Genomic DNA, 25,659 nt, shown 5'->3' on the forward strand with positions numbered 1-25,659 from the left:
CCCCGGCGCGCGGCCCCTGCCAGCCGCAGCGGCTCCTACGAGCCTCGGCGACGTGCGGGAGGCGGCTGCTCGGCTCGAGGCTGCTCCCGCCGCCGTCCCCCTGCAGCCGCACCCGGGACCGACGCCGCACGGCACCCGCTCGCGCTACAGCGCCCGCTCGGGCTCCCTGTGGCCGCGAGCCCACTGGCAGCGGCCGGGAGCCTCTCGCGGAACTCTCGCGAGAACAGCTCCCGGAGGCGACGCTCCGCGGGCCGAGATCTTACCCAATATGGAACCTGCCCATGGGGCGGGGTGTCCAGGGAGGAGGGCGCAGAAAGGGAGGCTCTCGCGAGAAGAGGGACACAGCTGGGGGAGCCGAGGCCGGAACACCCGAGGACTGTGCCACCAGGCGCGAAGGAGGATGCTGCGGCGCATGCCGCGCGCGCCTCTTTGTGGTCGGACGGGCGAATGCCTGGCGCCATGGCAGGAAAGCCAGCCACTGTGACAGCGTCAGGGAAGGAAGCCAAAAGATCTTTGGACTGCGAGCCACCTGCTCACTGGAGCTGGCAATTTCCAAGAAACACTCGCAAGAACAGACAGGCCCTGTCCAGAAAGCTGTTGCATTCCCATCTGCTCAAGGACAGACATATGGCTTACTCGTTGAGATGCTGACGAAACCTGCCCTTTAAGGCAAATAATTAGCCCTGCCTCAAAGCCCCGGCTTTCCCTCCAGGCCGTCCTAGCAGCTATTAAGTTTTCTCAAGCAGAAGAACACACCTTGGAAGTTTCAGAAGGAGATTCCAGGGACCCACAGGGAGTCTAAGGCACAAGGTCAGAAGTAGACGTCGTGAGTGTGCGCTCTCAGGCTGGGGACCTGCCTGGCATTTATTTGCAAGGACCTGGGTTCAATACCCAGTACTGGAAGGGAAGGGGGAATACGTGCGCGCGCGCACACACACACACACACACACACACACACACACACACACACTGCAGGCAGGTCATTCCTTTTCAGCAAAGTCTCACATACTATTATTTTTATTTGTTTGTTTATTTGTACAGCCTGTAATTCCAGAACTTGGAAAAAACCAAGAGTTCAAGACCAGCCTCTGCCGTGTAATTAGTTAAGAGGCCAGCCTGGGCTATTATGAGGCCGCATCTAAAACACCCCAAAACTCATTACTCGGGTTTGAGACTGACTCCTACTCTTTAGAAATTTAGAAATTTTAGAAATTTAAAGGAAAAACCGGAGAATTTAAAGAACGTCAATTTAGAGAGTTTTAAAGATTTACTTCATGCCTCTGGGAGTATGGGGAAAGGTGGTGATGAGTTCCGACAGATTGGTCATCTAGACAAGTCCGTTGACCTTTCTTAGGCCCTGGTTCCAGTCTCTACAAGGGAAAGCCCCCGACATTCCCACCTAGTGGAATCTTCCGTAAAAGCCGAGAAAGATAAATGAGAATGAGGGGAAAGTTCAACCCATACCTCTTGTATCCACCCCGCCTGATCGGCCCTTGCCTATATGATCCTTACACAGGAGAAAAGGGACCTCTTATTCTCATGGCTATTTCTAGATCAACAGAGTTCCCACGGCCCAGGTATGTGGAAGGCAGCCAGGTATCCCTTCTCGCCCCGGATGCCATTCTCGCCTTGCTCGCCCGTCACCCGCACAGCCGGAACGCCGGCGGGTTCTGCAGCAACGGCTGGCTCGGGAACTGCCGGCCTCCGCGTCCGCAGCGCCGCCGCCGCCAGCCAGGCTGGAGCCAAGTCTGACCCCAGCGTCTGCGCTCCTGCTGGCCACGGGAACCAGGTGAGCCTCGGTTGGGAGCATAGGCTGCCGCCTGGGAGCCCAGAGCCCCGTTCGCCTCCCAGGGGTGGCTGCTTGGGTCACCTGCAGGGCCAGGAGCGCCCCAGGCACTCTTTCAACTATTTGCGCAAACGAGTGGGTGAATGAATGGCGATGGTCCTGAAACTCTCCCTCCTATAGAAAGAAAGGCCGCGTGAAGCAGCAACGACAAGAGACAAAGTGGGATTTGCAGGCTGGATCCTTTCAAAATTCGCTCGTCTGTGTTGTCAAAAGCCGGAGGACTGGTCTGTGGGGTCTCGCCACACTTCCACCCCTTCTGTGTCCTCAAAAGGCCTCAGTCCAGGGCTCTTTTTGCTTTCAAACTTAATAGTTTTGCTCTCTGTCGGATCCCTGCGCCCCACCCCTGATCGCTCTAGTCTGTCTTGTAGTCAAAGCCCTATTTATGGATTATGCATTGGGTCCTCCCATTCAACCCAGTAATGAGTATCTCTTAACACACTCCCTTGGTAGCACAGGTGGTGCCACATATACGTATGTATAAATACATGACGGCATTAAAGGAAGGTGTCCAGTGTTTATGAGACCCGTGGTCAGCAGCTAGAGGGCTGTCACCTTCAAGTATCTCCTGCCACTGGACAACTCTCTTTGCTGACACCTTTCCTGTGTCCCCTATACATCCTCCATCAGAACTGCGAAAGTCACAGGCAATGAGTAAGTAGTTTTGGTTGGGAATGTCAAGTGCTTGTTTGTTTGTTTGTTTGAATTTGGTTACTCTTTTTTTTTTAATTAATTAATTAATTTATTATGTATACAGTGCTCTGCTTGCACGTACACCGCAGGCCAGAAGAGGGCACCAAATCACATTATAGATGGTTGTGAGCCACCATGTGGTTGCTGGGAATTGAACTCAGGACCTCTGGAAGAGCAGTCAGTGCCTTTAACCTCTGAGCCACCTCTCCAGCCCAGGTTACTTTTTTTTTTTTTTTTGCATTTGAAATATTCCAAATAGAGATTCTTTAAATGAAGCAGTGAGTAGATGGATGGATGGAGGGAGGGATGGATGGAGGGATGGATGGAAGGAGGGATGGATGGAGGGAGGGAGGGATGGATGGAAGGAGGGATGGATAGAGGGATGGAGGGAGGGATAGATGGGGGATGAATGGATGGAGGGATGGATAGAGGGATGGATAAGGGTAATAAAAGTAGTGAAAGAGTTGGGTTAAAGTGCTTGCAGTTTAACAATGTTTTAAATTTAGCAGTGAAAGCCTGATAAAGATAATTAAAGACTGGGACTACAGCTCAGGGTGTAGAGCCACTTGGAATGCATGAGGCTCTCAGTTGGATTCCCAGCACAGGAAGAAAAAGAAAAAATAGAGGCATTGGGTCCAGCACTGGGTAGATGGGGCGGGAGGATGGGGAGGTCACAGGCAGCTACACTACATTAGATCCTGTCTTAAAAATGAAAATAAAACAAGATGAAAGAAGATTGTAGCACCCTTAAATGCTACTCTATCAGGATCACCCCCAGTTCTGCTCCTGTCTCTCCCCCCCCCTCTCTGTTTTTAGACAGGGTCTCACTTTGGCTGCCCTGGAACTCACTCTATAGACCAGGCTGTCCTGGAACTCACAGCAATCCGCCTGCCTCTGCCTTCCTAGTGCTGGGAATAAAGGCATGCTGCACCACAACTCGGCTTAAAACATACTTTTGTGCTGTCTCAGAAATTCTGATTCAGGAAATTATTTTTATTTGGTTTGTGGTTTTGTTTATTTCAAAATAGAATTTCATACAGTCCAGGCTGACCACCGAAAGCTTGCTAAGTAACAGAGGCTGGTCTTGCCGCTCTGCTCCTCCTGCTTCTGTGTCAGGTGCTGCGGTTACAGGGCCACCACATCCAGCTTCCTCTAGGAACAGTTTTGGGGTTTTTTTGTTTTTTAAGTTTGTTTATTCTGCCGGGCAGTGGTGGCACACACTTTGAATCGCAGCACTCAGGAGGCAGAGGCAGGTGGATTGCTGCGAGTTCGAGGCCAGCCTGGTCTACAAAGTTAGTCCAGGACAGCCAAGGTTACACAGAGAAACCCTGTCTCGAAAAACAAAAAAACAAAAAAAGTTTGTTTATTGTGTGTGTGCTCATAGGTGCAGGCCACACTGCCATGTGCAGGTCAGAGGACAACTTGTGGTTCTCTCCTTTCATCACATGGGTCCCAAGGATCAAACTCAGGGTGTCGGGCTTGGTGGTGGGTACCTTAACCTGCAGGGCCATTTCACCAGTCCTCCTCTAGACACTTAAACCTCTCCCCTCCCTCTCCCTTCCCCTTCCCATCCCTGCCCCTTAGTGCTGATGTGACTTAGCTATTTTGAATTATTTCCCTTAATCTCTGATTGTGTCCAGCCCTGTCCCTGAAATAGCTATTCTTCCCCCGTTTGAGCTGGTCTCTACTCACCTTCTTAGAGAGTTCTTTTCCATTCCCCAGGCTGGGGTGGGTCCTCAGTGTAGCTCTAGGTCATGTGGTTTTAAGATGTGAATCTGTTTTACAATCAGCGAGATGCAGCTGCCTGTCTCTGAATCATTGTGGTATACTGATGAGCTCCTTACACCTGTCAGAAAAAATGAGTGTGATGGTTGTCAGGAAGACACAGGCGTCTCCCCAGTGCAGAGCCTGTGTGGGTGTTCCTTCCCTTCTCTGAACTCCTATATTTTGGCTAAATCCAGGTGCATCTGCAGGCCAGGCCACCATACTTGGCATCTTTTGTCCATTTGGAAAATGGGACTGACATGCCCTTTGAATTTGTTTTTTTTTTTTAATTAATTTATTCTTGTTACATCTCAATGTTTATCCCATCCCTTGTATCCTCCCATTCCTCCCCCCCCCATTTTCCCATTATTCCCCTCCCCTATGACTGTTCCTGAGGGGGATTACGTCCCCCTATATATTCTCATAGGGTATCAAGTCTCTTCTTGGCTAGCCCTTTGAATTTGTGATAGAAGGGTTTTGAGTATAAAATTGTAGTACAGCACGGAAGAAGGGTCTGGTACAACTGCTGTGCAAATGCAGCATCAGTGTATGTAAATAATGTTCCCTTCCAAGCGTGCTGAGGGCCGCTCACAGTGACACGCACCTACGGTTCCAGTGCTCAAAGGGTTGAATCAAGGAGACTGCTGGAAACTCATCATTCAACTGAGCAGACTGAGCAACATAGAAAGTCTCCATACTAAGAGGGAAAAAACAAACCTGGCCTGGTAGCACATGCCTTTAATCCCAGCACTCGGGAGGCAGAGGCAGGTGGATCTCTGTGAGTTCCAGGCCAGCCTGGTCTACAAAGTGAGTCCAGGACAGCCAGGGCTACACAGAGAAACCCTGTCTCGAAAAACCAAAAAGAGGAGGAGGAGGAGACAACAAAAGAGGGACAGCAGGCTGTGCATGCAGTTCCGTTCGTTACGCAGGGCGTGGAAGCTGGAGAACCTGAGCTGCACCGCGAGCCAAGGCCAATCTGGACCACAAGAGACACTCCCTCAAAAATGGCCGGGGTGTTGGAGAGGTGGCTCAGCTGATAAAAGTGCATGCTGCTTTTACAGAGGACCTGAGAGAGCTTGGTTCCCAGTAACCTCACTGGGCAGATCACACCACCAACTTGAGGAGCACCTGTACTCACATACCAGAACACACCCACACACCCACACCCACACCCACACACACACACATACATATCTGTGTACATACACAAATACAAATAATAAAAACATCTTTTTTTTTAAATCAAGAAAATGAGCCGAGTGTGGTGGTGCACACCTCCACCTCCAGGACTCTGGGAGGCAAGACAGGTGGATCACTGTGAGTTTGAGGCCAGCCTGGTCTACAAAGTGAGTCCAGGACAGCCACACACACACACACACACACAAAGGTAAATAATTTGTCATTAGCACTTGATTTTTTAAAAGTTTTTTGTTATTTTCTTGATTTTTTTTTTTTTGAGACAGAGTTTCTTCTCTGTGTAGCCTTGGCTGTCCTGGACTCACTTTGTAGACCAGGCTGGCCTCAAACTCACAACGATGTACCTGTCTCTGCCTCCCGGAGTTGCTGGGGATTACAGGCATGTGCCACCTCACTCTGCAATTTGTTTTATCTTTTGAGGCAGGGTCTCTATGTAGTCCTGGCTATCCTGGAACCCACAGAAATCCTCCTATCTCTGCCTACCAGGTGCTGGGGTTAATAAGCACATGCTACTACAACCAGCCGTAATATTCTTTTTGCTACACTTATTTATTTGGTAGTGGGTGCCGTGTGTCTCCATACAGCTAATGTGAAGTCACAGGACAAGTTGCAGGAGTCGGTTACTGTCCTACTGTGTGGGCCCCAAGGACTAAAAGTGTGTTGTCACTCTTGCCAGCAAGCACCTTTCCCTGCTGAGCCTTCTCCACAGCCCTAGTGCTCTTTGTTTGGTTTCTTTGTTTTGTTTTGGTTTTAGTTTTGGTCAAGACAGGGTTTCTCTGTGTAGCCCTGGCTGTCCTGGAACTCGCTCTGTAGACCAGGCTGTGTAGCCCTGGCTGTCCTGGAACTTGCTCTGTAGACCAGGCTGGCCTCAAATCCAGAGACCTGCCTGCCTCTGCCTCCCAAGTGCTGGGATTACAGGTGTGCACCACCCTCCAACCCAGCAAAACCTGTTCTTTTTTTTTCTTCTTCTTGTTTTGGTTTTTCGGGACAGGGTTTCTCTGTGTAGCCTTGGGCTGTCCTAGACTCACTTTGTAGACCAGGCTGGCTTCCAACTCACAGTGATCCTCCTGCCTCCTTAAAGGCGTGCGCCACTGTCCGGTGCAATGCCTGTTCTTATCTGGTGTCTTTCCAGCTTATCCAGGAACAATGCAGACAGAGCGGAGCAGCCAGGGCCTGGGCAGCGGGTACAGGCCGACCCCGTTTGTGTACGACGTCAAGCGAAGCGTGTACAACGAGGAGAACTTCCAGCAGGAGCACAGGAGGAAGGCCCCCACTTCCAGAAACCTGGACATCAACATCACCACCTTCAAGCACCATGTCCAGTGCCGGTGCGTGTACCCAGGTTCCGTGGCCACCAAACCAGGCAGGAAAGAAAGTTAACCTGACTCCTCTGCCACCCAATTCTATCTTTCTGCCTTCCTTCTCTGAATTCCTCTTGTCAGAACCCTGACATTTATTGTGTGGTTTTGTTGTTGTTGGCTGAGTGTGTGTCTCTCTGTGTCTGTGTATGTAGCTCTGTGTGTGTGTGTCTATATGTCTGTGTGTGTGTGTATGTGTCTGTGTGTCTCTGTGTGTTGTGTGTGTGTCTCTCTGTGTGTATGTGTCTGTTGTGTCTGTGTGTGTGTGTCTTGCAGGGTCCTCTGATAATGAACTTCTTGGGCATTGTCTTTTGGCCTGTTTTCTGGTATTTCACTATAACAAAAGACTCAAGGCTGAGTAACTTATTAATGAGGCTTGTTTGGTTCATGATTCTGATAGCCAGTGTGTCCAAACAGTATTGGTGCTGGTGTCCTAGCGAGGACACCCTGTTGTGTCACAGCATAGCTGAGAAGTGGAAAGGGAAGCCTTGCTTTAAAAACCTGCCCTCACCAGGTCGTAGTGGCATACACCTTTAGTCCCAGCAGTCAGGAGAACAGAGGCAGGTGATCTCTGAGTTCAAGGCCAGCCTGGTCTGCAGAGTAAGTTCCATGACAGCCAGGGCTATACAAAGAAGCTGTGTCTCAAAAACAAAAAACCCTAAAACAAAATAAATAAATAAAAACCTGCCCTCCTGGTGCTAACTCCACCCCACAAGAGCTAGATCCAGGCATGAGGGAAGGGCTTCACAGCAAGGGCCCACTACTTCATAATAGGCATAAAGGCCTCCAGTGTCCCCACAGTATCTGGAGATGATATCTAAAATATACATTGTTTGCCGGGGGTGGGGTTGTGGGGATTGAGCACACCTTTAATCCCAGCACTCCGGAGACAGAGGCAGGAGGGTCTCTGGAGTTCAAGGCCAGCCTGATCTACAAAGTGAGTCCAGGACAGCCAGGGCTATACAGAGAAACCCTGTCTGGAAAAAACAAAACAAAACAACAACAGAAATCTCATTGCTTAATCAGGGCAAGCTAAATGGCTCAGTGGGTAAAGGTGCTTGCTACAAAGCCTGAAGTCCTGAGTTCTTTCCCTGGGACCCCCATGGTGGAAGAAGACAGCTGACTCTAATAAGTTGTCACCTGTTCTCTCCACGCTAAATAACTGTCATAAAACACCAACTACTGTTATTAATCCCACAGAGGGTTAGAAGTTCCGAAGGACTAAACAATGGTAACAAAGATCCTTCTAGTTTCCACACCTTGGCCGTCACTGGAGGTGACACCACCCCTAACTCCCACCCTGACCAGCAAGGGCTTCTGAAGTCATTTCTGTGCTGTGAACCTCTTAGCAAACTGACAAAATGAAAGGACCTCTTTTTAGAATCATTTCTTTCTTTCTGTTTGTCTCTGTCGTGCAGCCCAGCCTGGCCTCATGCTGACACTGCAGCCCAGCCTAGCCTTGAAGTCCCGATCCGTCTGCCTCCACCTCCCAAGTACTAGGTCTACAAGCGTGCACCACCACTCCCAGCTCAGATTGGGGAAGGAACCTGCAGTTTGACATATGCTAGGCAAGCTCTCTATCACTGAGCTGTGCCCCCAGCTGCTGGCATGCTTGTTGTTGTTTTGTTGTGGTAAAGTATATATGATATCAAGCTAGCTGTTTTGACCTTTTTTTTTACCATTTTCAAGTGTGGGTTTTTGTGGCATAATTGTTATTATGCAACTACTAGCACAGTTGGTTTACAAAACTTTTTCATGACCTCAAACAGAAACTTTGCACTCATTAAGCAATGGCTGCCCACCTCTTACCCCACCCACTCCTGTCCCTGTAAACCTTCCTCTTCTAGACTGAGCTATGAATCTGCCCTTCTGACTCAAGCAGAACCCTGCAACATTTGTCTTTCTTTCTGTGTCTGGCTTGTTTCATTCAACACCATACTTTTGAGGGTCCATACACATTATAAAAAGTGCCAGCACACTTCCCTTTTTCTGTGGCTGAGTAATAATCCACAGTGTTTCTTTCTTTTTTTTTTTTTTTTCTTTTTTTTTTTTTTTCCAGACAGGGTTTCTCTGTGTGGCCTTGGCTGTCCTGGACTCTCTCTGTAGACTAGGCTGGCCTTGAACTCACAGTAATCCTCCTGCCTCTGCCTCCCGAGTGCTGGGATTAAAGGTGTGTGCCACCACTGCCCAGCTCAATCCCTGATTTTAATACTCCCAGGATCCTGCCTAGGGGTAGAATTCTCAGGTCCTATGTCAGTTCTATGTGCAGCTGTGTGTGTGTAAATATCTGTGTGGGTATGCACACGTGTGTGCGCAAACACGCAGAAGCCGAGTCTGATGTCAGGTGTCTTTCTCTGTCAGTCCCACCATATGTTTTGAGGCAGAGTCTCTCACCGAGCCTGGTGCTCCGGGATTAAGCCAGCCTGGGCAAAGCTGCCTTTGACCTCCACCTCCCCGACTGTGGGTCTGAGGCTGTGCTGGCTGCCTCCAGCTCTGGCTTTCCCCACGTGCTGAGGCTCTGCTTGCTGTGTCCATGCTTGTACAGCAGGCACTCTGCCAGGTGAGCTGGCTGCTGCCCATCCCTCTGCCTCAGCTTCCTGGATACTAGCATTACAGGAGTACTTTACCTCACTGACTAAGTTGTTTGTGTTTTTGTTCAGTTGGTTTCGTTTTTGTTTCTCCCAGACAAGTTCTCTCTGTGTAGCCCTGGCTGTCCTGGAACTCTCTCTGTAGACCAGGCTGGTCTTGAACTCACAGATCCACCTGCCTCTGTTTCTCGAGTGCTGGGATTAAAGGTGTGTGCCATCACTGCCTAGCTATTTTCCATCTTTTGAATCATCTCTACTTAGCAGGTATAAAGTGGTATCCCATTGTAGTGTTTTGTTTTTGTTCTACGTCTTTCTCATGACTAAAGATATGAGCAATGTCTCCCTGTGCTTTTGACTGCTCTTATGTCTTTGGGGGAAAAAGTCTTCATTTCTTTTACTCTTTACAACACCAGGTCATTTTTCTTTTTAGTGCTGAGCTGTGATTTCTTTGACTACTCTGGATGTTCAGGTCTTACCTGATGTAAAATTTGTAAACATTTTAACTTTGTAGATTGTTGTTTCCCTTTATTTGAGTCTCTTGGAATGTTTATTTTTATTGTTTTGAACTGTGTGTAAGTGTGTGTGTCTGTCCTGTGAGTACGGGTGCCCATGGAGGTCAGAAGCATCAGGCCCCCAAGCTACAATTACAGAGAGCTGTGTGTGTGGTGCTGGAAACCAAACTCCGAACTGCAGGAAGAGCAGCCTTAGTTGATGAGCCATCTTCCCAGCTCCTGCTAAGTCTTTCTTTACTTTGATAAAAATTAACCTATGTTTTAGTTTGAGAATTTTATTAGCCATCTCGTTTTCCCCCCTCTCTTTCTGGTACAGGTTGAATTTGGGGCCTCATACTCTCAAGGCATCTACCACTGAGCTACATCCAACTCTCGTCTTAATTTTTATTCTGAAACAAGGTCTTGTAAGTTGCTCAGACTGATCTTGAACTCACTCTGTAGCCTAGACTGGGCTTTGAACTTGTGATCCTCCTGCCTCAAAATCCCAAGTAGCTGAGATTAACAGGTCTAAGCCACTGGGGCTATAAGTTTTCACTCTTGTATTTAAGTTTTTGATCTGTTTTTAGTACCTTGCATAAAGGTTCAACAACTGTGTTCTTTAATATATGGATAGTCCACTTTAGCCACATGGACTATTAAAAAGAGACGATACCCAGAGAGAGGCAGAGGCAGGCAGATCGCTGTGAGTTCGAGGCCAGCCTGGCCTACAAAGCGAGTCCAGGACAGCCGAGGCTACACAGAGAAACCCTGTCTCACCAAAAAAACAAAAACCCCAAGAACAAAAAAAGAGTGGATACTTTCCCATTAACAATCCCAGCAAGAATAGTATGTATGGGGCTGGAGAGATGGCTCAGCAGTTAAGAGCAGGACTTCCAGAGGTCCTGAGTTCAATTCCCAGCAACCACATGGAGGCTCGTGACCATCTATAATGACATCTGGTATCGTCTTCTGGCCTGTGGGTGTACATGCAGGCAAACCATTGTATACTTAATGAATAAATCAATCTTTTCTTGTTTTGTTTTAATTTAAAGAAGAGCATGCATGCATGCATGTATGTATTTTGGTTTTTTGGGTTTTTTTGTTTTTTCCAAGACAGGGTTTCTCTGTGTTAGTCTTAGCTGTCCTGGACTCTCTATGTAGATCAGGCTGGCCTCGAACTCACAGAGACCCACCACCACACCCAGCGTATTTTGGTTTTTTTGAGACAGGGTCTCTCTGTGTAGCCCTGGCTGTCCCAGACTCAAAGATCCACTTGCCTCTGCCTCCCGAGTTATGGGACAAAAGTCATGTGCCATGCTTGGCTTTATTTTTAACTGTATGTGTATGTGTGTGGATATGTGCGTGAGAGTCCTGCTGTCTGCAGAGGCCAGAGTTGTCAGACCCGCCTGGAGCTACAGTTCCAGGTGATTGTGAGCTACCGATGTGGATGCCGGGAGCTGAACTCAGGTCTTCTGCACAAGCAGCACAGACTCTTAACTGCTTAAGTCATCTCCCTGCCCAATAATTCTCTAATATATAAAAAAGATAAGGCCGGCCTGGTCTACAAAGCAAGTCCAAGACAGCCAGGGCTACACAGAGAAACCCTGTCTCAAAAAAAAAAAAAAAAAAAAAAAAAAAAAAAGAAAGAAAAGAAAAGCTGGGTGGTGGTGCACACCTTTAATCCCAGCACTTGGGCGGCAGAGGCAGATGGATCTCTGTGAGTTCGAGGCCAGCCTGGTCTACAGAGTGAGTTCTAGGACAGCTAGAGGTATTAGAGAAATTCTGTCTCAAAAAAACAAAAAACAAACAAAAACAAAAACAAAAAGATAAAATTATAAGGAGAAACAGTTTTATTAAAATCTAGTGTGACGTTGCACACCTTTAATCCTATCTATCACTGGAAAGGCAGAGGCAGGTGGACTTGTGAGTTAGAGGCCAGCCTGGTCTACAAAGTGAGTCTCAGGCTAGCCAGGGCTACACAGAGAAACCCTATCGCAACCCACCACCCCAACACACACACACGTTTAGTAACTACCATACTTTTAAGGAAGTAATGGATATAAATAGTATAGCAATAGTAATGTTCTGGTTACAATGTCCAGTTCCGTGGCTTCTACTTTGATTTGTATTAATATTCCTAATTGAAGGTGGCATATGCCTATAACCCCATTGAGGCTGAGGCAGAAAGATTGTCCTGAGCCCGGGGTCAGCCTGAACTACATAGAATCCCAGATAGCTATAGAGCTAGATGTCTCAAAACAAACACACAAGTGAAAAAGCATACCTGAAGGGGCCTTGGCCCCTAAATTCACATTCGCCTCAAATTTTGCCTGAGACCTCCAGGGCTCTTTAAGCTGAGGTTAGGAATCCCATGTGACCCACATCACGATGGTAACTGCCAATACTTGAGTTGTCCTCCCCCACTTTCGGCCTTATCCGCCCCTTACCCTGCTTATCCGCCATCAGCTGGCCTGCAGCTGCCGATAGACAGCAAAGGCTTCTACACCTCCGCTTTAGATGTTCCACTCCCTTTGTTCATAGCCTGTCGTGTGCGCCTTGCAGTTGCATGTCCACCCTCTGCCTCTGTGTCACCACCCTGACTTCCTCTGCCTCCAGTAACAAAAGGGAATTTCTCACCAGAGCATGTTCAAGGCCCTGGGCAGGTGCGAGGCCATGGGTTCCATCCCCAGAATCATATGCAAGCAGGAAAAAGACAAAATGGTTATCTTTTCGTAACTTTACCCTTAAACAAAATGATTATCTTTTCATAACTTAACCCTTAAACAGTTATTACTACATTTAGTACATTACTACAATTATGACAATGATCAACCCACCTGGCCTCTGCCTGCTCCAGCACTCTATCTAAACAACTAAATCAGACTGGTTCTGCTTCCTGTGGGCATTCTTTTTTTTTTTTTTTTTTTAAATTTAAGGTCTGGGTGTGGTAGCATATGCCTTTAATCCTAGCACTGAGGAGGCAAAGGCAGGGAATCTGAGTTCAAGGCCAGCTTTTACTTGTGTGTGTGTGTCTGTATGCATGTACACCACGTGTGTGGAAGTGCCCATGAGGCCAGAAGATGCCCTGGAGCAGGAGCTACAGTCACCTGCAAAGGGTGCTAGGAACTTACCCCTGGTCCTCTGTGTGTTGTGTGTGCTTAGCGCCTCCTGTGGGATCTATAGGTGATCTGACTCTTTGTTTTAAATCTTTTACTGCTTATGTTTTTCTCCCTTCACTCCTCATACTCCCACTTCCAAAGCACAGTTCCAGCATGTTCTGAATTTTAAGCAGGAATCTAGGCCAGCAGGGCACTGAACACGCCTCTCTGATTCCAGGATGCTTCCCCTGGCAGTCAACTTCGCCTGCTGCCCACCTGTGTGGCTGAAAGTGACCTATTTAACCCTGCTGTGCCTGTCTCCCATCTCAACAATGGGAGTGATGATGGGACCCTCCTCGGGTCTGATTAGGAAGATTTAAAGGGAGTTGAGGGTTTGTTTTGCTTTTAAAGGTTTATTTATTTATTATTTATACACCATTCTGTCTTCATGTGAGCCAGCAGACAAGAAGAGGGCACCAGATCTCACAATAGATGGTTGTGAGCCACCATGTGGTTACTGGGAATTGAACTCATGCTATTTGGAAGAACAGCCAGTGATCTTAACCTCTGAGCTGTCTCTCCAGCCCACCTGGATTTGAGTTTTTGAGACATGGCTTCTCTGTGTAGCCTTGGCTGTCCTGGACTCCCTTTGTAGACCAGGCTGGCCTGGAACTCACAGCAATTTGCCTGCCTCTGCCTCCTGAGTGCTGGGATTAAAGGTGTGTGCCACCACGCCCAGCAGAATTTTTTTTTTTAATGTCTAGGAAGTAGTAAAAATGAGATGACTGGCTTTGGTTTTCTGGTTTTGAGGAACATTTTTGGTAAATAAAATAATCTTTTAACTCCATCTCTTCCTTTCTGCAGAAAAAGATCTTATCTCTTTCCTTATTTTCTTTCCTCCACCTTATTAGAGATACTGTCTTTGTTGTTTTCCACTGCGTATGCCAGTCTTGCTGGCTAGCCAGCTTCTGAGGATCCTGTTTCTGCTCCCATCTCCCTGAAGGTTATTGAGATTACTAGCTCCTACACTATGTACCTGGTTTTTATTTTAGGTTTTTCGAGACAGGGTTTCTCTGTGTAACAGCTCTGCCTGTTCTGGACTCACTTTTGTAGACCAGGCTGGCCTCGAACTCACGGTGATCTGCCTGCCTCTGCCTCCCAAGTGCTGAGATTAAAGGCGTGCACCACCACGCTGGGTTCCATGTCCACTTTGATTTTCTCTGATGCCAAAGGCCCTCGATGACTTTGCACAGAGCTAGTGGTCTTCAGCCAAATGGTACATGTCAAAGAGGGGACACAGCTGGGCATGGTGGCCAGGCCAGTAATCCCAGTGCTTGGGAGGCAGAGGCAGGCAGATCTCTGTGAGTTTGAGGCCAGCCTAGTCTACAAAGAAAGTCCTGGACAGACAGAACTACAAGAGAAACCCTGTCCCGGAAAAAAAGAAAAAGAAAAAGAGGGGACACTGCAGCAAGTGAAGGAACAGATTGTCCCAGTGCCATGATCTGGGTTCCAGGCAGGAACATCGAGATTGTTTTTTCTATGATTGTACACCTACCTCAAACCCAGCAACTTACATGAAAATAGCAGCTCAGCATTCCCTCCAAACCAGTGGCCTTGCCCTTTGGCCTCCGAGCAGAAAGGAACATCTGACTGCAGGAAGCCCAGCATTTGTAGAGAAGCCAGAATGCTGAGCTAGATATCAGAAGACATGGCTTCCTGTCCCAGCTCCGCTCCTGTGTGCCTCTGACTTTGGGGAAGTCATCCATACTTATTTGGCCTTATGTACCTTAGAGATGCTTATGGTCATGCTAGACAGAATATGTGGGGTCAGGGCTGGACAGGTGGCTCAGCAGTTAAGAGCACTGGTCACTCTTGAGTTCAGGTCCCAGCACCCACGTGGTGGTTCATAACTACATTACTCCAGTTCCAGGGGATCCAATACCCCCTTCAGGCACACGGTACACACACACACACACACACACACACACACACACACACACACACACACACACAGAGGCAAAGCACTCACACACATAAAATAAATCTAAAAAATGTTTAAATACATGAAGTCACTTCATTTCTGAGCACGCGCTTTAGTGGTGCACACGCTAAAGTTATGTTTGTTGTTATAGTTGAATCTGTTATCTAACCAGGCGTGTCTGTGAAAACAGTTTCCCCTGTGTGCTGCCAGTCCATGCGGACTGCAAATGGCAAAATGCAATGTAAAGCTAAACTGGCTTTACTCATCAGAAGATTATGGTGTCCCTCTGGATCAGTAGTTCTCAATCCATAGGTGGTGACCCCTTTGGGGGGATGACCTAAGACCATCAGAAAGCACAGGTACTTACTTTAGAATCCATAACAGCAGCGAAACTACAGTTATGAAGTAGCAACAAAATAATTTTATGTTGGGGTGTCACAGGAGCTGTACAGCATTGGTGTTGGGGTGTCACCACAGCATGAGGAGCTGTACAGCATTGGGAAGGTTGAGAGCCACCGGCCTCGACGGTGTGAGGCTACAGTAGGGTTCCTCAGTCTCAGCAACATGGACACAGGTGTCATTTTGCTCTCCAGGCTTGTTCATGGGCTCAAGTGAGCCTTGTGCCTCAGCATCCCTCGTAGTTGGGACCACAGGTGTGTGCCACTGTACTCAGCTTTTTTTTCTGTTTTATTTTTTTGTACCTTTCTTTTTCTTTCTTTCTTTTTTTAAAAAAGATTTATTTATTTGTTATGTATACAGTTACTCTGCCTAAATGTGTGCCTGCACACCAGAAAAGGGCACCAGATCTCACGATAGATGGTTATGAGCCACCATGTGGTTGCTAGGAACTGAACTCAGGACCTTTGGAAGAATAGACAGTGCTCTTAACCTCTGAGCCATCTCTCCAGCCCTTCCCTTTGGTTTTTCAAGACATGGTTTCTCTGTGTAGCACTGACTGTTCTAGAACTCACTCAGTAAACCAGGCTGGCCTTGAACTCAGAGATCTGTCTGCCTCTACCTCCTCAGTGCTGGGATTTAAAGTGTGCACTACCACTGCCTGGCTCTTTTGTTTTGTTTTGTACTCACCTTTCCACACTAGCCTTTTGGAACATAAATTTGTTTCTGTTTTGCTGTTGGTTATGGGTTTTTTTTTTCTTTGTTTGTGGCTTTGTGTTTTGAGACAGGGTTTCTCTGTGTGACCCTTTGTAGCCAAGTCTGGCTTTGAACTCACAGAGATCAGTCAGCCTCTGCCCGCTGAATTAAAGTGTACAATCATACCTAGCAGTGTTTGCTTGCTTTTTTTTAAAAGAAAAAAAAAAAGGTTACACCGTCCAGGTTAGCATCAAAGTCACTGTGTATCCATCAAAGTCAATGTGTATCCAGAGATGATCTTGAGCCCATCCTCTGCCTCCAGCTCTTGAGTGTTGAGATTATAGGCAATGCCCCATATACACAACACGTGATATATGTGGTGCTGGAGACTCCGCCCACGGCTTCATGCCTGCTAGGCAACTGCTCCAACTGAACCACATGCCCAGTCCCATATTGTAGACTGTTTAGTCGTAATCCTGGCCTCTGCCACTGGGTGCCAGTCATAAGGACCAAAAGTACCTACAAACATTGCCCAGGTGCCTCCTGGGAAACAGAGCTGTACATGGTAGAAACCCACAGATAATATAGCCTTTAAAATCTGCAGTCTTTTCCTTATATGGATAACTCTTCAAGTACAAAACTCCATTTTTCAAAAATATTTTATTTAATTTATGTGTGCTGGTCTCGGATCTTAGAGTTACAGACAGTTGTGAGCTGCCATGTGGGTGCTGGGAATTGAACCTGGGTCCTTTGGAAGAGTAGGCAGTGCTCTTAACCTCTGAGCCATCTCTCCAGCCCCCAAAACTCTGTTTTTTATAACTGTCTAGATATCCTAGGCCAGTCCAGACAGTGTTTGGTCATATTAGCCCGTGTGAGAATGGTATGAAGGTGTTAACAGCAGCAAGATGGCTCTGAGGATAAAACACCTGCTACCAAATAGAGTTTGCCTAGCCTGCCATACATGAACTCCCTGAGCAAACTGACTCCTGAAAGTTGTCCTCTGACCACCTCCATATATGCCTACACACATGCATACACACATATATACAAGTAAATAAACATAAAAACTAAAGTGTTGAGCCGAGCATGGTGGCGCACGCCTTTAATCCCAGCACTCTGGGAGGTAGAAGCAGGTGGATCTCTGAGAGTTTGAGGACAGCCTGGTCTACAAAGTGAGTCCAGGACAGCCAAGGCTACACAGAGAGACCCTGTCTCAAAAAAAAACAAAACAAAACAAACAAAAAACCCTACAGTGTTAACCATCTCTGCCGACCATTGATCTCATGATCATAACAACAACATCAACAAAAAAAGTCTTGTTTTTTTTTTTTTTTTTTTAATGTGTATGGATGTTTCCCCTGCATGTAGGTCTGTGCACCGTGTATGTGCAGTGCCAGCAGAGGCCAGCAGAAGAACTGTACTGCCTGGAGCTGGTGTTACAGATGGTTGTGAGCTTCCCAGTGGGTACAGGGAACTTAACTCAGATCCTCTGGAAGAGCAACATGTGCCCTTGGCCACTAAGCCATCTCCCCAGCCCCCAGTGAAGAGACAGTCAAAGTAGCTCCTTCTTTACTAGAAACTAGTAAGTTTGATTCTCTCCAAACAGCCAATAAAAACACAGAACTAACTGGACACTGGACATGTGAGTCTCAGTTCTTGCCGGACACACCTTGCTGGTTCTCACTGGTGGTTTTGTCCTCTCGGGGTATTTCTCAAGGTCTAGAGGTATTTTTGGTTCCCTAAGCCTGGGGAGGATAGGTATCAGCTTCCAGTGAGGAGACGCCAGGGATGCTAAACGTCCTGAGATGCATAGCACAGTCAGCCCCATAGCAAGAATGTTTTGGTCTGATGTATTAAAATGTCAGCCGTGCTGACAGGAAACTGCCATTAGGGAACGAAGGCTGCACCCTAGGCCTTCCCTTGGCCAGGGGACTCCCCCGGAGAGCCTAATTGTGTCTCTGTTCTTCTTTTTCCCAGCTGCTCATGGCACAAATTCCTGCGATGCATTCTTACAGTCTTCCCCTTCCTGGAGTGGATGTGTTTGTATCGATTCAAGGACTGGCTTCTCGGAGACTTACTTGCTGGTTTAAGTGTCGGTCTTGTTCAAGTTCCCCAAGGTAAGGGCAAATCCCAAGGCTTCTTGCCCAGAGCTCATCTTCTGGACACCAGCCTCTTTCAGGAGAAGCCATTCTGCTGGGTGAGCAAAAGGGTGGCAGAGGACCTGCCGTCTCTGTCGCCATTTCTTCCTCTATTTCCAGGTTTCTTTTTGTCTTTTCAGAGCTGAGGACCGAACCCAGGGTCCAGTTGCAGGACCACACAGGAGTGGGAGCTCCCTGGGTTGTAGAAAGCTCCTTGCTGTCCAGAGGGGCACACCTGCAATCCCAGTGATAGAAAGCTGGGAGCAGGGAGATGCTTGGGGCCAGTCTCATCTACTTGAGAGCTTATCTGAAAAGCAAAGTACTGGTTCCAAACAAAACTCCTTTGTTTGTTTGTTTTTGAGACAGAGTTTCATTAATGTAAGCTGGCCTCTATCTCAGAGATCCACCGGCCTCTGCCTCCCAGGTACCGGGGTTAAAGGAGTGTACGACCAGGTACAACTATTTTTCTTTCTTTCCTAGCATTTAGTTATTTATTCTGTGTGTAGAGATCAGAAGATGGCTTAGAGGAGTCTGTTCTCACCTTCCACCATGACGCGGGGCCCGGAAATGAAGTTCAGGTCTTCAGGCTTGACTTTCTGCCCCAAGCCATCTCACTCCAGCCCCATTATTTATCAGAGAGAGAGAGAGAGAGAGAGAGAGAGAGAGAGAGAGAGAGAAAGAGAGAGAGAACACTGAAATTGAGTTAATTAAGGGATCCATAACTACTTTGCACTAGCTGTGTCTTTAAAGAGATTTCAGTTTTCTCTATTAAGGCTTTTCATTGCGTGTGTTGATGTGAATATGCACTGAGGACGGCACCACATGTCCTCCTCCTTTTCCGCCCCTGAGTCCCCTTGTCCTCCTACACATTTTTACTTGTACTTACATGTCATATGCACATACATGGTTTCATGTACCTATGTAAGATCTAGGAGCACACATTTGTGTTTCTGAGAAAGTAATTGTTCACTTCCTTTGATGAACTCCATTTTCCTGTAGATGACACAGCTTCCCTCTTGATGGCTGACAAGACTCCATTGGTAGCTATACCATACTTCCTTCATCTATTCCTCTGTTGCTGGGCACATATGGGGCTTCTGGATCCAGTATCTCTTAACAGTCCCTGAAGTGAGCCAGGCCTGGTGGCGCACGCCTTTAATCCCAGCACTCAGGAGGCAGAGGCAGGCAGATCACTGTGAGTTCGAGGCCAGCCTGGTCTACAAAGCGAGCCCAGGACAGGCAGGGCTATACAGAGAAACCCTGTCTTGAAAAAATAAAAACAAGACAAAAAAACCAGTCCCTGAAGTGTTGTTTCCAGTGTGGGGAGCCCCCGTGTTCAGAAGCCCCAAGCCAGGGGCCCCCTCTGTCTCTGTGCAGGTGGATGTGCTGACAGGGCTCACTTTGCCATGCCCAGTCCTTCCTGGCAGCACTGATGTTCTACTGTTACTGTCTCCAGGGCAGCAGGCGAGAGTCAGGCAAAGACCAGATGTGTCCGCTGTGAAGAGGCTGGGTTTCATTACTCCTCGGCCCCTCCTAGCTCACATGCGTTCCCACGGAGTCGCGCGGCAGGGAGGTTGAACTCAGGGCCCTGTGCACGCTAGGGAAGTGCCCAGCCACTATGCTGCCCTAGCCCAACCCTCCCCGAGCATCGACCTGGCAAACAGTCCCACTATATAGTAAATGGGCCCCAGGAGTTTTCATGGAGGACATATATGTCTATAAACCAGGAGATACGTACAAGAGAATCCACCCATAGCTTGGTCCCATCCTGGAGCCAGAGGCAGAAGCTTGAGAGATCCAGGAGACAAGGAAAGTGAGGAAAATGCCCACCTCACACCCTGATGCCTTTTTAGTTCGATACTAGTTTCTGGTGAAGTTCAACTGTCCTTCCTGCCCTCATAATACATTTCCTGTTTAGCATAAGGGAATTTAAGCAGAGTTTTCACTTTTGCAATCCATAGAACCTTGATTAAGAAAAAAGCGGAGGCCGGGTGTGGTGCTGCATGCCTGTAATCCCAGCACTGCACTAGGGAGGCAGAGGCAGGCAGATCTCTGTGAGTTTGAGGCCAGCCTGGTCTACAAAGTGAGTCCAGGACATTGAGGGCTACACAGAGAAACCCTGCCTCAAAAAACCAAAAGAAAAGAAAAAAGTGGGGTACTGGGGCTGCAGCTCAACTGGTAGAGTTCTTGCTGCCTGAGTTTGGAAGCCTGGTAACCTCAGGTCAACCCTCAGAACCTATGGCAAGATGAAAGGAGAAAACCAACTCCATGAAGTTGTTCTCTGACCTACACACACAACTTATGTTGTGGTACACACACACACACCCACACACACACACACAAACACACACACGTGCACAGACACATACACCCCAGAATGATAAGTATTTTGGTGTTTTTTTGTTTGCTTGTTTATTTTTGTTTTTGTTTTAGACAAGTTCTCTCTACATAGAGACTTGGAACTCACTATATAGACCAGGCTGGCCTTAAACTCACAGAGATCCATCTGCCTGTGCCTCCCCAGTGCTGGGCTTAAAGATGTACTCCACCATGCTCAGGCATAAATAGTATTTTTTAAAGATTTATTTATGTATTAAGTATACAGTGTTCTGCCTGCATGTACACCTGCACACCAGAAGAGGGCACCAGATCTCATTATAGATGGTTGTGAGCCACCATGTGGTTGCTGAGAATTGAACTCAAGACCTTTGGAACAGCAGGCAGTGCTCTTAACCTCTGAGCCATCTCTCCAGCGCCATAAATAGTATTTTTAAAGCCTTCTATAGAAATACTAAGAAAGAGATTAGGGTGGTTAGTACAGAGAAGACAGACTGCATCTGCAGCCTGAAGGCAAGTGAGTTTTTCGTGATGCTGCCTTGCTTTCCAGCTCTGCTTTTAGCCCTGAAGGATTCCCAGGACTGCCGTTTTTACTTTTTATTACTTTTCTCTGTCTGTCTCTCTTTCTCTCTCTTTCTCTCTCTGTGCCGTCTGTGTGTCCATGTGCGAGTATGTACATGCTAGTGCATGTGCCCTCAGAGGCCAGAGGTATCCAATCCCTTGGGATTGGAGTTACAGGTGGCTGTGGCTGTCTGCTGTCAAACATTGGTGCTGAGGGCTGGAGAGATGGCTCAGTGGCTAAGAGCACTGTCTGCTCTTCCAGAGGTTCTGAGTTCAATTCCCAGCAACACAAGCATGTGCTCTTCTGGCATACAAGTATGCATACAGATAGAGCATTCATATACATAAAGTAAATTTTTAAAAAAGAGTCACACATTGGTGCTAGAAACCAAACCCAGGTCCTCTGGGAGAGCAGCAAGTGCTCTGCACTGCTTGCCCATGGAGTGAGCCCTCAGGCCTTCATGAGCGGCACAGGCACAAGCACAGCGCTGGAGCTTCTTGGCATTGTGAGCCCACAGCTGTGTTGTCTCCTTTCCACTCAGTGAGGCTGTGACAAGGAGCCAAGGGGTCAGGCTTGGCTTGTAGCTCAGTTGGTAAAGCACCTGGGGTTAGTCTTCAGCACTCATAAACTGGCACAGTGGCTTACACCGCTAGTCCCAGGACTCAGGAGGTGGCAACAACAGGATCAGAGATTCAGAGTCACTCTCAGATACATAGTTTGAAGCCAGCCTGGGCTATATGAGTCTCTGTCTCAAAAAAAAAAAAAAAGCTAAACTATAAAAGCACCATGGAAACTAGGACTTTATACATATGTTCTATGCATTCTTAGCAGTTTTTAGCTTAAGGTAACTTTTAAAGCCAAACTGTCTTTCCTTAATTAAATTATTTTGCTTTTCAGGCCTGACATTGAGTTTGCTGACAAGGCAACTGGTTCCTCCCCTCAATGTCACGTATGCCACCTTCTGCTCTTCTGTCATTTATGTAATATTTGGATCATGTCATCAAATGTCCATCGGTGAGTTCAGTGCTGGTTGCTTAGCAATCAGTGCAATCAGCTTTCGGTCACCAAGGGAAATACCTGGGAACGCGAGCTCCAACAGGGAAGGTTTCAGTGCCTGGCTCAGAGCTTAGCATCGTGATCTGAAGTGCATGGTGGAGCAAAGCAGCTCACCCATGGGAGCTAAGAAGTGTGTGCTCTCGTGTGTGTGCACGTGCACGCACGCACACACATGAGGTAGGGGACAAGATATTCTCAAGGGCATGTCCTCAAGGACATAATTCATCGATTTCCAGTAGCGTGAACACCAGGGCTTCAACATGGGGCACTTGAGATCAAAGTATAACATCCTAACTCCTGACCCCCAAAACCCACATCTGTGCCACAGTGCAAAGTGGAGTCAATCTTTCTCAGTCTCTCTTCATAGTCTTTACAGTTCCAGCATTGTTCAGAAGTCCAGGTCTGAAGTTTTCTTGGAGACTTAAGATAATCTTTTTTGTGTGTGGTTTTTCGAGACAGGGTCTCTCTATGTAATAGTCTTGACTGTCCTGGACTCACTTTGTAGACCAGGCTGACCTCGAACTCACAGCGATCCACCTGCCTCTGCCTCTCAAGTGCTGGGATTAAAGGTGTGCATCACACCAGGCTGATCTTTTTTTTTTTTTTTAAAGATTTGTTTATTTATTATAATGCATACAGTGCTTTGCCTGCATGTACACCTGCAGACCAGAAGAGGGCATCAGATCACATTATAGATGGTTGTGAGCCACTGCATGGTTGCTGGGAATTGAACTCAGGACCTCTGGAAGAGCAGCCATCTCTCCAGTACAATTTAAGATAATCTTTTGCTTTGAGTACTTCTAAAAATCAAATATGACCTGTGAGTTTGAGGCCAGCCTGGTCTACAAAGCGAGTCCAGGAGAGCCAAGGCTACACAGAGAAACCCTATCTTGGGGGGAAAAAAAAGAAACAAAACAAAAAAAAATCAAGCGCAGGCCTAGTGAAATGGCTTAGTGTTTAAGAACACTGGTTGCTCTTACAGAGGACCTGGGTTCAGTTCCCAGCACCCACCTGGTGATTTACAACAATTTGTAACACCAGCTCCAGGGGAACTGACACCATCTTCTGACCTCCACAGGCATTAACAACACATTTAGTACACAGACATACATTCAAAACACCCATACACATAAAAGAAAACAAAACAAATAAATCTTAAAAAAACTTTTAAGCCCATAGTGATTTCTCTAATAATGCTAGAACAGATCAGTCCATTACCTGGATCCATAATAATCAAACTCCATGATTTACAATATAACTTGTCAGCTTAATTAACCTACAATAAGAAAAGTAAGCCGGGGCGTGGTGGCCCATGACCTAATCCCAGCCCTCGAGAGGCAAAGGCAGGCGGATCGCTGTGAGTTCAAGGACAGCTTGATCTACAAAATAAGTCCAGGATAGCCAAGGCTACACAGAGAAACCTTGTCTCGAAAACCGAAAAAAGAAAAGAAAAGAAAACTGTCATAGTAATCAAAGCACTGAGACCCACAGGCTGGACACGCCCCTGGGTCAGAAGCCCATCCACTAGCTTAGGAGTGACTAGAGCAGTTGAAGGTTATGTCATCAGAAGATCTGTGTAACATACGTGGACCTGCATGGAAACCAAGTCACAAACTGCTCTTTGGAGAGGCTCCCTGACTGTACCCTTCACTGAAATGACCACTCATTATTCTTTCCGGTGTCTTCTCCAGCACTGCATGTAGCCTGGCCGCCACCCCAGCCTCTAGACACAGACGCGGGTGTTGCACCATGCATGCCTGCCTGACTCAGACATGCTACGTGCTGAGTATGGAGAAAACAGTTAATGCCATATTCCTGAGTTCCTAAGGAGCCTCACAGCCATGGTCATGTACTGTTGCTGAGGTGGATTAGAGCTTCAAGGGTAGGGTTTACCTTTGTTCCTATGTGTGCATGGCAACACAAGTGCAAAATGAAACACCACTTGAAGCCAGTTTTGTCTTTCCTGGCACTTGGCTAACCCTTAAACAGCATTGAGTGTTATTTTCTTCCTGGTATTCTTTTTTGTTTTGCTTTTGTGTTTTGAGATAGGGTTTCTCTGTGTAGCCCTGGCTATCCTGGACTTGCTTTGCCCCCGAGTGCCAGGATTACAGGTGTAGTCACCATGCCTGGCCATAATGATACTTTTATTTTATTTTATTTTATTTATTTTATTTATATGGGATCACTATGTAGCTGGCCTGGAACTTGCCATGTAGACCAGGCTGGCCTTGAACTCATAAAGATCCACCTGTCTCTGCCTGGTCTTAAAGGCCTGGAAGCCCTTTTTTAACTCAGCCTGTAAGTGCAGACACAGTGGCTAAACCTGTCATTTCCAGTCAGCCTGTACATGAATCCCAACCTCCGTGCCCACAGAGATGAAACACCTGAACTACCAGCTCTAGCTTCTGTGAAGGCCCAGTTCTCGTCCCTGCTTTCTCTTCCTTCCCAACAATGATTTGCAAGTAATAAGAATCATTCCATTGGTCTGGAAAAATGGCTCATAGGTCAAGAACATTGACTGCTCTTCCAAAGGTTGTGAGTTCAATTCCCAGCAATCACATGGTGGCTCACAACCATCTATAATGTGATCTGATGCCCTCTTCTGGCCTGCAGGTGTACATGCAGGCAGAGCACTGTATACATAATAAATAAATAAATATTAAAAAAAAAAAAAAACGAGTCATTCAGTTTTCCTAAACTAGAGGGATGTTTCCCAAACTTCTTTCCCAGGCCCCTTCTTCCTTGTGAGCGCGCTGATGACCAATGTCCTGAAGGAGAGGCCATTCAACAATGGTCACCTGATCATGGGAACGTTTGTCAAGGACGACTTTTCTGTCCCCACCTTCTACGTAAACTATAATGGATCCTTAAGCATGGTGGCAACCACAACATTCCTGACCGGAATTATCCAGGTAGGAGCTGAGGCCCTGAGTTCTTAAAGAAATGGGTCTGCCGTGGTTTGAGTGTGAAGAGTGGGCACTTGGTCCTCGGCTGGGGGTGCTGTTTTGAAGGCTGCGAAGCCTTTGGAACACAGAGCCCCGTGGAGGAGGCGGGCTCCCAGAGGCAGCCCTGGAGGGCTCTGTAAGCCAGCCCCACTTCCTTGATGCTCTCTGCTTGCTGTTGGCAGGACGTGAGTAAAAAGGGAAAGTCGGTGCACGCCCTGCCACCACACTCGCAACTGTGGCCACTTGGCCACAGCAACACAGTAACTGGCACAGCAGTTGTAAGAGGCCCGTCCTGGCGCTCATGTGTCTGGAGTGGTTCCTCTCTGAGCACTCGGGAACTGCCCACCCTGACTTAGAATCTTACTCTGGTTCCTAGTCATCCTTCCTTCCTGTGAGGAGGAGGAGCGCCTAGGGCCTAGAGCCCGTTCTTCATTTTTCCCTTTCAAATATCACTTGTTCAAGCCAGGTGGTGGCGCACGCCTTTAATCCCAGCACTCAGGAGGCAGAGGCAGGTGG

General features: G+C 47.5%; 1 protein-coding gene across 1 annotated transcript in view; it reads left to right on the forward strand.

Moving 5' to 3' along the window:
• The first annotated feature begins 1,361 nt into the window (after window positions 1-1,361).
• The window catches only part of Slc26a8 (solute carrier family 26 member 8), a 55,332-nt gene continuing 31,034 nt past the window's right edge, over window positions 1,362-25,659 (forward strand). Inside the window, exons 1-5 of the mRNA XM_051153434.1 lie at window positions 1,362-1,789; window positions 6,630-6,825; window positions 18,083-18,222; window positions 22,040-22,156; window positions 24,929-25,110. Coding sequence (XP_051009391.1) covers window positions 6,644-6,825; window positions 18,083-18,222; window positions 22,040-22,156; window positions 24,929-25,110 — 621 coding nt within the window. The 5' untranslated portion in view covers window positions 1,362-1,789; window positions 6,630-6,643. The remainder of the gene's footprint in view (window positions 1,790-6,629; window positions 6,826-18,082; window positions 18,223-22,039; window positions 22,157-24,928; window positions 25,111-25,659) is intronic.

Source organism: Acomys russatus, chromosome 11, assembly GCF_903995435.1.
Source record: "Acomys russatus chromosome 11, mAcoRus1.1, whole genome shotgun sequence".
NCBI lineage: Eukaryota > Metazoa > Chordata > Mammalia > Rodentia > Muridae > Acomys > Acomys russatus.